General features: G+C 34.6%; 1 protein-coding gene across 4 annotated transcripts in view; it reads right to left on the bottom strand.

The window, feature by feature from the left end:
• Window positions 1-10,059, bottom strand: part of LOC110038343 (homeobox-DDT domain protein RLT1) — a 32,102-nt gene extending 22,043 nt beyond the window's left edge. For 3 of the 4 annotated variants that reach the window (XM_020743147.1, XM_020743150.1, XM_020743152.1), the window contains exon 1: window positions 9,900-10,059. In XM_020743147.1, the coding sequence (XP_020598806.1) occupies window positions 9,900-9,906 (7 nt within the window). In that variant the 5' untranslated portion in view covers window positions 9,907-10,059. Of the gene's footprint in view, window positions 1-9,201; window positions 9,295-9,899 lie in introns of all 4 variants that reach the window. The other variant, XM_020743148.1, reaches the window with a different exon arrangement.
• Between the last annotated feature and the right edge of the window lie 3,475 nt (window positions 10,060-13,534).

Below are 13,534 nucleotides of genomic sequence, written 5' to 3'. Positions count from 1 at the left end.
TGACATACATTTTTATGAGAAATGTCTTTATAAAAATTATGAGATTCGCTCCTACTGAAATTGCTTGTCTTAATAATAGGTATGAGTTGTTAATGGTTTCCATTTCCTAAACTTCGAGAAAATGTCAATACTAATTGAAGTTGAAAGTGTGTCTAGTCTTTGACATTATCGACAAAATAAGGTTGATGCCAAAACAGGTCTCTTCTGCAAGGCAAACATGACATAAAACGGAGATGAGCAAAATAATGTTGAAAGGCAGTTGAGAAGGGTTGACACATTCCTCATTATTGATGGGTGAAATGATGCATGAAGGTTATGAAGATGATTGATGGTAACCAAAGCAGTCTTTATTTAAATTAAAAATGATGCAACTTTTATTTAAACTATGGAGGTGACAGAAGGAAATTAGGACAAGGCAATGGATAAAGTGATGTAGAAAAGCTATGGATATAACAAGTAGTTAAGGTGATCCTCTTTCTAGAAGCATACATAACATAACTTGAGGTAATAAGTAAATCAGAACATGAAAATTATGGAGGTGATTAAGAGTTGTTAGAATTATACTCTTAAAGGTGTAGAAAGTTTGAATCTTGAACCATAAGTGTAACATGAATGAGAGTAATCTTATTTCACATGAGAGGATATAAGAAAAACTATTTAAAGTAATTTAGGATTTGGAATTCTTTGAGATGCTAACTTTTTAGAGGTGGTTAAGAGTTGCACTAAAGAGGGATTTGGTATATTTATAAATTAAAAAGAATGCAGAGATTTTTAAAATTTTAGTGTAATGTTGGATAAGAATGGAATGTAATGTAAGCTTTTGGAATAGACTCTGTTGTTTAAACTTCTTGTATTTGGCATTCACTAGATTGGGCAATTTTCAAATATATTGTAAATTACAACCCTCATTTCCACCACCGCCGTCGTTGTCTATCACCCGACACCGCTAACTGTGTTTTTCATTAATTTTATTTTTCTTCAAACTAAAAACAAAAACATATATTCCTACATTTTCTTACATCGAACCAAACAACTGTAAAATAATTTAAATAAAATAAATTTCAATTATACTACATTCCCTTTTTCAGCAAATCAATTAGTCCATAATTATTATGAAATTTGGGTGTTTGACATTATTTGGAGCTTGTTGCATAATAGAATATTTTCATTTGCAAAAAATATTAAATCTTAGCTCAGTATAATTTTCTAGGACACACAAATAGAAATATATAAGATAATTAGATTTTTTTTATATAACACCCATGGAAAAAAAAACCTCTGGGTTTATCCTGATCAAAGTAATTAACCATGTAATTAAAAGTATAGAAGTCCACTCTTCTCTTGAATTAGAGAAGACGAGATTATAAAAATCGACAATCATGACTACATATAGAAGTTTTGCAACAACAACCATAGTTGGGCTGCAACATATGTAATTGGTGGCTACAAAGTAGTAGTTGGTGGCTAAAATAAATATAATTGGTTGTAATAATCGTTGTTGATGGTCGATAGTGGTTAGTGATTATTCACCTACACTTCTCTTCATAATTTATGCTTCAATTGTCAGTTCATTCTTGCCTTCTCCTCTCTCCTTTCATGTGAAAAATATGGACAAATTTTGAGCTTTTAAAAAGGGTAATTAATTTAATAAGTTTGACCAACCTCTCAGAACACTTCATCAAATGACCAGAATTTATTCAATCATAATATATTTTTTCAACATTTAAAAGTCTTAAGGGCTTCAAAATTAGATGGCCTTGGGCTGATTGGGTTCCTCTCATCAACTCGCTCAAATTTAATTATAAGCATACTAAATTTAGAGTTTGTTTGACCCTCCAATTAATGCCCCAAATCCTTTAAAACACTTCAAATGTTTGATTTTGGCTTATTTGAACTTGAAGTGGATCATTTTCAGTTTCATTAAGCTTGTATTGTCGAGTTGCTCAGTTAAACTATAAATTTGTTGAAATCAGAGTTTGGATGATCCTAAATTCAAACTTGAAAGATCTCTTACCCCAAAATGCATTAAGATTCTTGCCTTATCATATAAATATCTTGGTGACAATTAATTGACCATATTTTTATTCATAGATGCTTATCAAGTTTTGGAAACACTAAAATTGAGCTCTGAATATTAAAAAATGGTGGAATAAACATATTTGGATAAAGGCTTTATCATCAGATTAATGTTGTTTGTTCATCTCCAAACTATTATTGCATCCTCATCTCTAAGTTATTAATGCCTATTCAACTCTAGAATATTGTACTTCATATGAGAGATAGATTTAAGGACAATTAAGACCCGTAATTCATATGATAAGATTTTGGTCTTCCCTTGGAAGAGTTATTGATCATGATATTTAGATAAATAGGATTTTCAGCTTGATGTTGACATTGACATCAATAGCTTTTAGAAAGAAGAATTTACTAATTGGAATATATAAGTGTTGTATATGATGCCATTAAAATGAATTATAGTTAAGAAATATGTTCTCTTTTTCTTACAAACTTGAAATAAAAGAGAACATCTAATGGAAGCTGAGGAGAATTTTGAATGCTTCAGAGGATCTCAAAAAATTTTTGTGATATTGTTATAGAGCGTTACGATCTTATGTAAATTCATTAGCTCTGTATATTATTTTAAGATCAGAGTTCTTTGAAATGTATAAACTCAATTGAAGTTTAAGATATTGATAATTGATGAACTTTTGATCTTCATGTATCTTGATCCCTAAGAAAAGAAATTCATTTTATGTCTTGAAAATGTAAGTTTTCATTAGAAATCTAATGTAGTAGTTGGGATATTGCCTCCCAAAATGAGCATAATGATTTCAAAGTTTTTTAAGGCTTAAGTCATCTATTTTTCTTGAATAAGTAAAAAAATTGTACATTTTAAGGCTGTTGACCTCACTTTTGGTTGAGGTTTAGTCTCTCCTCTTTAAATAGCCTAGGATCTAGTTGTAGGACTTTCCAGTCGACTACTCTTAGAAAACTAGCAGAGGAGCCCTCCCCATTAGAAATTTTGAGCTTTTCTTCGCTCGACTTGAAGTTCTGCATAGTAGTTTTGACCTTTAGCATCTAGTAGGTGGGGCTAATGTGAGGAAACTCAAGGAGAATCCCTATAGGACTGTTGGCCTTAGGATTGACTGTACGCCTTGATCTGACGCCGTTGTGCTCTTCGCCGTCCTGTTTGATTGAGCTCGAGCCGAGTTCTTGACGCGGTCCGGGTTGCGACGCGTTTTTGTCCCGATCGTCGATGAGGTTGCCTAAACAACTCCGGTTGACGAAACGGACTGCGCCGACGCGTTAGGAACGTCGATTTTGCCTAATGGGGGACATTCGTTTCATTCCGACGACGCCTTTAGGTATAATTATATTAATAAATAATAATAAATATTATTATTATTATTTATAACCTAAATCTATCTCCTCCCTCCAAGCCTCATTCTTTCAAACCCGTGGGCCTGCCTCAGCCCTAGATTGGCTCGTTCGGTTGCTTGGCTTGCTCCTTCTTCGTGTCGTTGGAGGGATTCGTTCCCACGTTCACCTCTTGCACTCGAGACAAGTCTCGCAGATGCCCATCCCTCGTATCATATATTCTGCGTTCTAAGTTTGATCTTCACTGTCACAGATCGTATCCTCTGCCTCTCTAGATCTCTTGAGTCATATGCGATCTCTTAATTGCGATCTCTCCTTCTCCTTTTCTGGTCTATATGAGGCTTTCGTTTGGTGCGTTTCAAATGGCTGAAAAATCTCTGAAGGAGGGAAAACTCTGTCATTTTCTTTTCTCACTTACTTCTTTAGCTTTCTGTGCTCGGGTTGGCTTCCTCTTACTGTTGGAGGAAGAGTTGAAGTTGGGGAGTGCCTTTAAAGTTTCTGTGTTGCTTTTTTTGCTTCAAGGATGTACCTTCTTCCACCGTGCCTTGCCTCTTTTTTTGGTTTTCTCTCTGTCGAGCCATTGAGGTTGGGTTCTGCTGAGACTTGGCTTTTGGTTTTTGTTGAAGCTTTGTCCTAACTGCTCGAACTTTACTTATGGGCCTTGAAGGGTTCGATTTGGCTTTGTTTAGGGGTTAGGTTTGTTGGCCTTGGCTCCTATCCGAGAGCCTGTTTTTGGCGTTTGTTATTGCCCCTGCTCAAGAGCTGTGGGAGGGTGCGGTTTTATTTGCTTTAACCCCGGCTAGGGGCTCGGTTTTGATATTTTATGATCATTTTTTGGCTTAAAAGCTCGTACTGTGAGGAAATTTATTTTGATTTGGAAGAGTTCCATAGATATTCTTGTGTGAAATATGTGGTAGCCCTATATTTTGATATTTTGAGGGCATGAAGATGTTTTCTAGCCTTTATTGTGGCCTGGGTTTGAGCCTTAGTTGTGGCTCGGTTTTACTTTGGTTGGAAGCTCGGTTTTGAGTCGTTCTGCCCCTGCCTGAGAGGTAGTTTGGGTTTGATTTTTGGTTGCCTTAGCCCCTACCCGAGAGGTAGTTTGGGTGTTGTTTTACTGGCTTTAGTTCCTACCCGAGAGTCTATGTTTGTGCTTTATATTTGTCCCTACTAGAAAAGCTTGGTGGTTGTCATGAGCTGCTTCCTATCCCTATTCGTGGAACATACTGAAGGCTCCTTAATTGGATTTAGTCCTTCTTGTTGGACTTGAACTACTTGGATGATTGTTGGTGGATTAAATTAGTCATCTCAAAATGATGGTTATGTTTTGCACTCTCTTATGTATATCAAAGTTCCTCATGTAATTGATTTGGGTTGCCTTGGCTGTGAGCCTCTTTTGGCCCTGTTTCTTACCTTAGACGTGAGTCTTTTTGTGTCTTGGGTTGCCTTGGCAGTGAGCCACTTTTGGCCCTGTTTCTTATCTTAGTCGTGAGCCTTTTTGTGCCTTGGGTTGCCTTGATCGTGAGCCTCTTTTATTCTTTGGGCTGTCTTGACCAAAAGCCTTGGTAGCTGCCTCCTCTCTTCTACTGACCCTGGTCGTGAGCATTTATTTGGTTTTATTGGAAGGTTCTATGTTCATTTGATATATGAAGCTATTGGTTAATTTGGGAGTTGGGAAACCTTAATTTTGATATGGGTTTGGAAATGCTAGTGGTGGTTTCTCCCAGGTCATTTTCCTTTTCGATTTATCAATTTTGGAAGATTCCCAAGTCCTATTTGGGAGAGTATTCGGTTGAGTCAAATTGAGCCTATGGAAGATAATTTGGAGCATTGACGCTGATGTCGGGGATATCATGGGAGGTCATTTGTGGGTGATCGTCGGGTCGGTTCGGGCCCGTTTCGACTCGTTCGAAACAGGATTTGGAAATGACACCCTCCTTGGTTTGATCCAATTCTAATAAAGCGAGAAAATGACATCCATTTGGATTGATTCAAGGACCTTGGGCCCTACTTTTTCAAGTCTTTTTGTCATGAGTTTTGAAAACTGATTCATCCTCAGTCTTTTCGGTGTTTTAGGTGGATAAGTGCCTCCTCTCTCTCACCTCATTTTTATTCTTTTTTTTTCTTGCTTCTTGGTTCGATTTTTTATGTTTATGTCTGATACATAAGTGTCCACGTACAGCATTTTTTTATACGTGAAACCATTAAGCAAGATCGCAATTAGGTCGATTTTGTTTTGGAGCTTAGGGCAGTGATGACAAAGGCACATCGGTAGTAGGTGGAATGATATTCCATCCTACGACATCGGGACACCCCCACAGACCCGGTGAACCGTAGGATGTAATATCATTCACCGACATAAGACTAGCGGGAGTTGACTCGTACCTTCTTAGGTTGTTAGCAGTCCTACGCCCGACAGTGTGATCGACTCGTGGACAACTACACTTTTTCAAAACTAATAAAAATAAATTTGATAAGAACGGATACACCTTTTTCAAAAAAAAAAATCGCTACAAACAAAATTAATACACCCCACTTTTTGCATGTTTGAAACCTATGTGCATGCTGAAAATATAAATTTTAAATACATTTTAAACATCAGTTGTCCCCATGTTGATCACCCGTTTAAGCCAAGTAGTACCCTCCTGAATTAGGCTCAATAGGACATCCTTCTAGTTGAATGGCGGGCTTTATACATCCGGGTGACCGAATAGCCTTCGACGACCCTTGAGTACAAATATATCTCTGAGCCTAGCCCTACCCGAGTGCTTGCGGTCCCCTCTTTTCAAACTTTTTTATATGTTCTATCAAAATTTTTGAACAAAGCACTCGTGATCTTTTCTCTGGGATTTTTCCGAGGTTTTGACGATTTTATTTGAATTGTTACTCGTCAATTTTCTCGAGCTTTTCGTCATGGATTATTCGTTGATTTTTCTCGAATTTTCCAGAATTTTCTTCTCGAATTTTCCATCGTGGGTCATTTACCGTTCTTTCTCGAGTTTTCCGGGTGACTTTTCTTTTCTTCTTTTGCTTTCGTTTATATGATGTATTTCAGTCTGTTCTATTTGTACTTGTAGCATCAACTACACCTAAGAAACAGCGGATCTCCCAAGTATACAGGTTTACTTTGTGTTTACAGCATGTTACTTTCTTGCAGTCACTTTCCTGCTATACCTTTTACCTTTTCTTTACACTGCATGTTGTACTGTTCTTTTTCACTGCATAATCTATTGTTGTCCTGTGTTACACATTCTACTGTTGTTCCATACGCTGTACAACTTCAACATGCCTCTCATAAAATGTTTAAAGGATTACAACCATAGGGCCGTCTGATTTGACATCATAATCTGACACCCTATAAAACTTAAACTCGTTACAACAAGGAGTTTGGAGCTAGCATTGTGGGCAGCACGGCCATCTTCAACAGCAGAACATGTCTACAACATGTCTATTCTACGACAACGATCTACAACAGCATCTCTTTTCTAAGATTTTAACAACAATCCACAGGATTTCGAGGTTGTTTGTTTATACAACATAAATCCTTAACTTATCTTTAGGCATTTGTACGGCTCTACTGTACATTCTAAGCACTAACTCGTCTTAGGATTCCAAGGTTGTCGTCCTTCACAACCTAAATCCTCATATCTTCCAGGCTATTTGTGTGATCATTTCACATGAATGTAAGCCCTAAGTAAATAAAATTGGCAGGATAAAACACTTGAACATTTCTTCCTCGAAACTGAAGCCAAACCATAAGGTAGACTGGGAAGTCACCGAGGTTCTCCTTCGGATTTGTGGCATCCCCTAGTTCTTCTTCCTTTGGATTCTATAATAAATGTTCCAAGTTTGAACCATTCCCCTTTGCACACTTTTTTGTCCAACTTCGTTGAAAAGTCATATCCTTTTGACCTTTTTGAAGATAATATTTCCTGATTTTTATCGAGAGTTTTCTTAGGTGACTTCAGTCATCTAAGATGTAATTAACTATAGAGGTTTGCCCTTATCGGAAGTTTTTCCGAATCCAGTTTAATATAAATCCTATTTAATTCTATTTAATTTTTCACCTATTTAATTTTTCATATTAAATAGGAGAACTTGACGGCAAATAAAACGGTTTCGCAGACCAAACGGACGTCATATATTTCTTAGTTTATCTGATTGAGTCTTATCTTCAAGTCTTGCGTTTATCCTTCAGGACAGATACAAAGTTTGAGATACATCGCTCTTTCATTTAAACTATAAAAAATATGAGGTCAGTTTGATTTCATATTTTTCTAAACTTAAATCTATATGTAAATTAAAACGTCCTTCCGAAGCGGGCGGGATTTCGATTTTGGTGACCGACAGCTTCTTACGGGCAACTCCCTCAACCAAATTAGTGTCGGCAAAGGCTTGTGAGTCTTTTAAGATTTTGAGTGGAGACCTTATCAACCACTTGATAATATGGAGTATTTTCAATGTAAACTCAATCCACTATTACCTTCTTATCAAGGTTTTCTCGTAGATGTGCCTTATAAGGGAATGAGTGGAGACTCTATCTATCACTTACCCTCATGAGGTTTTTCAATTGTGGATCCCATCCTCCACTATCTTCCCATCAATGCTTCTTCTTGGGCGTGCCTTCTAGTGATACTATAAATAAATGACACTGATTGTTAGCATGCACTAGCTTGATACGTAATGATATATGTCAATGTTATTTATTTACAAAGTTGAGTATCAGTGGCATACATCTGCAAGGATGAAGATAAATGATGATGTTGTTGAGAATTGACATTAATGTTGACGTGTGACTAGATCAATGAGCATCAATGGTTGAATTTTATTAAAAGATGATGGCCAAATGATGGTAGCTTGATGAAGAAAATATGATGATATTTGCAGTCTTAAAGTATTACCAAATAGCAGTGCTGGTGACGGTCGATTAATAACAATTTGATGATGGATTGAAGTAGTGGTAGCTTGATGGTGTTGGACGTTGGCATCGATGGTGATAGTAATCTAATGATGTCATTAGTCAAACATTGAAATTCTAAATGTTGTTAAACATTAAAACCTAAGAGTTATTTAGATCTCTAGAGTCTCTTTAAATCAAAGTTTTTAAGTGTAAATCTTCCTAGGTGATAGTCGAACTAAAAGCCCTCTATTATTGGATGAAAACAAATAAATGAAAATGATCTAAAGGTGTTGAAAAAATGATTACACATTTAAGTAGTTTTCAGTCAAATAGTTATTACACATTCAAGTGTTGAAAAAATGATTACACATTCAAGTAGTTTTCTTGAAAAAATGATTACCAAATAGTGTTGTCTTTGACTGAAAGCTACTTGAAGGAACCTATACAAAATTACATAAAATAACTGAATAAAAATGATTACACATACCAATAAGACACAACACTCATACACAAACATAAGCATCCAACACTGCATCACATAATATATAATATTTCCAAATCTACAAAAAAAAGGCCTTAGGTTAACAATAAACACTATCTTCTATCTAAAAATCTCTTACTATAGAAGCTCAAGTTAAAAGAAGAAGAAATGAAGCTAGCATACCTCATTTTGCTAGCAACCTATTGAATAGTAACAATTACATCCAAAGTTGTGGAACCTAAACTTTACAATGCATACAAATCAATATAATAATAATAATCACAATAATAAGAGATATTATTAGTAGCCTCACACAATAATTAGATGACATAAACTCAAGAGTCAAGGACATATATTATAGAACCAAACATAAGTATATGACCAAACTTATGGCATTGCAATCAATACAAGAAAATGGGACATCTCATCAAAGATGACCAACCTGTCATAGGAGGCTCTCTTTAAAGCCTTCTTTTTTTGCTTTTAATTGCATCAATAAATGGTCTTTGAAATCCCATTGGAACAACTAGGAATCCTATTAGAAAAAAAAAAGGATACCCATAAAAAGTGTACTACATTTGAGTAATAAATCGTTTGGAATTCCCAAAAAAATGTTATGATGATTATAATTCATATATCCATTATCATATGAATCAAATAAACAAACAAATAAGCTTATTTCTCTAATAGAAGAGGGGGTAATGTTCTATAATGGGCAAAGAAAGTAATTTCTTGTGGGAATGATTCTCACAACTTTTCCAATTTCCAGTATATCATTTTCCTCAGAATTATCACATCAAAAACAGTATCGCCAATATAAAAAATGATGATATTTGTCCAAGAGCTCCCACTTCATTTCCCAAATAGAGCAGCGTAGCAGGAATCAATGAAGAGTTTCTAGGTCACAAATTTCGATAGCGTTTCAAGCGAAGCCCATAAATTCCAATCAAAATAATGCGGGAACTGAAAACAACCAATCGCCTTACAAATTTACGATCCGAAAGCTCAGTTCATAGACAATGAAAACCAGGGAAACAATTGAAATGGAAAACAAAAAGATAAAAAACATTGCTTGCCATCAAAACCGATGATCCCAAATATTACTTGAGAAACCCAAATGCGGGAGCAGAAATTCCTTACCTTCCATGGTAGAAGAAGAGGAGCGAAGATCTTTCCCAACGAAAAAAGAAAAATCAAACAAAAGGTTTTATAGGAATTAAGAACTATTAACAAGAGAGAGAGAGAGAGAGAGAGAGGAAAGAGGAGAAAATGCCGTGCCCTTAGTTCTTCCAATTTGTTCAGGTTTCAGAAAAAGCTTTGCACCTTTTTTTTTCATTTAATTATTAATAATATTTGCTGTAATTAATTTGTTTCAATTCTCTTAAAAAGTTTAAATTTTTAATATGTTCCACATTTTTCTTACAAAAAGAAATATTAAAAAGATAGGATTTGAGAAATTATAAAATATAAATTTAAAATTTTATGATATGAACATTCATATTTTCCAATCTTGTTGAACTTCCTGTTAATGAGGGATGGTTGAGGAAATAGTAAGCTGGATAAGCTTCAAGGGCGATGGGATTGCAGCCGCAGGGCTGAGATGAGGAGGTGGGCCTGGGCTTGCAAAATATCACCTGTTGGATCTGTATAAATCCTTTGTGTATTAAACAGCTGAATTATTTATTTTTATAAAGGTCGTATAAAATTGGGCAGTATCATTTTTTAGACAAACAGTTGAAATATTATAGTCCATAAAAAAGGAACATCAATGGCATAAATCAACAAACAAACACTAACATGTAAGTAAATAAAATAAAATTGAGGTACATTTGTATGTGAAAAATCCTTACAAAACTTATGAGATTCACTTTGAATGAAATTGGTAGTTCTGATAATAGATGTATGAGTTTTGTGTGGTTTCCATCCTAAACTTGGAGAAAATGTCAATACTAAGGCTTCGTTTGAGAACGAGTTACGCCTCTGTTACATTGCATAGAATGGTGAAAAATGTTTTCCTGTGTGTTCGGTGTAACTTTTCTTTTTTACGACGCGTCAATTGTAAGGGTATTTTATGGTCATTTCAGAACGCAATAAATCCATTGCTTCTGACCTACCGCCCGTGTTCCATCTTTTAGAAGACAGAAAGGTCCAAAATAGTCTCCGCAGCCTTTGCCTCCTGGAGAAGCTCCCGCGCTTCCCAAAACTTCTAGTTCGGCCAAGTTTAAAGCTCCTTCTTAGCCTCTACCTCCATGAGAGGGGCACAAAGCGATGTTGTGGGCTTCCATCATCTTTCTTCTCCAAGCTTCTTAACCTCCTCGAGCTCCTCAAATTCCACTTAAATAAGCAAATAAAAAATAATTAAGAGAAAAAGAAAGCATGAAGTGGGGACCACTTTCTGCTAGATGGAGAAGTTTTATTATATAAAAGTAGAAAAAGAAAGGCATGCCTTCCGACACTACCATAGGGGCATATTAGTCTATTATTTAAATTTATAGTGTTGAAAAGCTGGTAGAAAATTTTATATTCAAATAGGATTTTATTCAATCAAAGGTAACTTTATAATAAAGTTTTTTGGGAAGTTACTTTTAAAAAAACTTTCCTCAATGATAAAGCGCTCTCAAATGGGAGAAATTATTGCATCAGGACACCTGATGCAAATTTGCTTCAAGTGTCTAATAACAATGGGTCATGTAACAATTTGGGTCTAATGACATACAAGGTTCAAGTCCGGGTTGCCACGTGACACCCTGTTATTGGACATCTGATGCAATAATTTTTCCTCAAATGGGGCCTAATTGAAGTTGAAAATGTGTCTAGTCTTTGTTAGCTTAGTAAGGTGGATACCTAGAAAGGCCTTTTCTGAGAGGCAAATGTGACAAATAAAGGCGATGAACAAAGTGTTAATGGAAGGCAATTGAGGGTGATCAGTACATTCCTCCTTACTTATAAGTGATACATAAAGGTTATGAAGATGATTGAGGGCAATTGAAAAAATATTTAATTAAAGTTAAAATGATACCACTTCAAGGAAATAAGTGAGGAAATGCATTATGCTTATGGAGGTGAATTAAGATGACATCTTCAAAGAGGTAGTGAATATTGATGAAAAAATCTATAATCAATGGATAAAGTGGCGTTGAAAAGCTATGGGCATGACATGCAATTAAAATAATCCTACTACTAGAAGTATATATGACACGACTTGAGATAATAAGTAAATAATAACATGAAAGTTATGAAAGTGAGAGTTTTTATAGTTGTACTTGTAAATTTATAGAAAGTAATATTGAACCATACATGGAATATGAACATGAATAATCTTATTTCACATGAAAGGTATAAGAAAATCTATTGAAAGTGATACAGGGTTTGAAAGTCTTTGAGATGCTAGCTTTTTAATTATGGTTAAGAGTTGCATTAAGGGTTTTTTTTTTGTTTGGTATATTTATAAAGTAAACAAAATGCAGAGATTTTCATAACTTTAATGTTTGGTTGGAAGAAAATGGCATGCAATATAAAATGCTGGTGAATTTTGAATTGAGTATATAGTTCAAAATTTGTGTACTTGGAATTCATCAGATTTGGATGATTTTCAAATACATTGTAAATTATAGCCCTCATTACCACAACTGGAGGCGACTATCATTACTTGTCAACTGTCACCACTAACCATATTTTTCATTATTTTTTGTAATTCAAATCAAATTTAAAAATATAAATTCTTGTATTTCTCTTATATTGAACAAAACAACTCTAAAATATTTCAAATACAGAACATTTCAATTACATTACATTCATTTTTTCAATAAATTGATTAGCTCATAAATGTTTTTGAAATTTTAGTATATGATTTTTATTTGGAGCTTGTTGCATACTTGAAAACTTATTGTGGTTAAAAAATCTATAATCTTAGCTTATTACAATTTTTCAGCACACATAAAAAGAAATATAAAAGAAAACATATTTTTTTTTCATGGAAAAGTTCTAAAGGGGGAGAAAAATCAAGTTGTCTAGCCTGGTTAAAATAATCAACTATATGATTAAATGTATAGATATCGACTATTCTCTTAATTTGGGGAATATAAGATTATAAAAATTGACACTCATTGCTCTATAGTAGAAGTTTGGATATATAACAATCATAATTGACTACAACTAATGTTGTTGGTGACTATAACAGACGTGACTACTAAATCTATAGTTGGTGGCTAATATAATTATAATTGACTGTAATAATCATTAGGGATGGCGAACAACGTCTGGTGGTCATTCACCTCCACTTCTCATCACAACTTATGTTGAATTGTGAGGTCACTTTTCTTTTCTCCTTTCCTCTTTCATGTGAAGAATGGGAGCATGATTATAATTTTTGAATGGGTTATTTTAATATACTTGGCTAACCCCCCAAAACACTCCATCAAATTGCTTATTTTGATTCCCTTAATCACAATGTGTTTTTTTAAACTTTTAAGTTCTTTAATAACCTCAAAATTAAATGTTTTGGGCTCAATTGATTGCTCTCATCGAGTCGCACATTTTGACTATAAGCATACCAAATTTAGATATTGTTTGACCCTCCAATTAATGTATTAATGCCTATGATAACACTTTACATGTTGATCTTGTAATAGATCATTTCAGTGTCATTAAGCTTATATTATATGAGCGTTCATTTTAATTTTAAATTTGTAGAAAACATTGCTTAAGTGATCTTGAATTCAAACTTGGAAGATCTCTTACTGAAAATAAATTGTGATTCCTACATGTTCATATAA

Source organism: Phalaenopsis equestris, unplaced genomic scaffold (assembly GCF_001263595.1).
Source record: "Phalaenopsis equestris unplaced genomic scaffold, ASM126359v1 Scaffold232585, whole genome shotgun sequence".
In the NCBI taxonomy this organism is placed as follows: Eukaryota; Viridiplantae; Streptophyta; class Magnoliopsida; order Asparagales; family Orchidaceae; genus Phalaenopsis; species Phalaenopsis equestris.
This window is presented reverse-complemented; position numbering and strand designations above follow the sequence as displayed.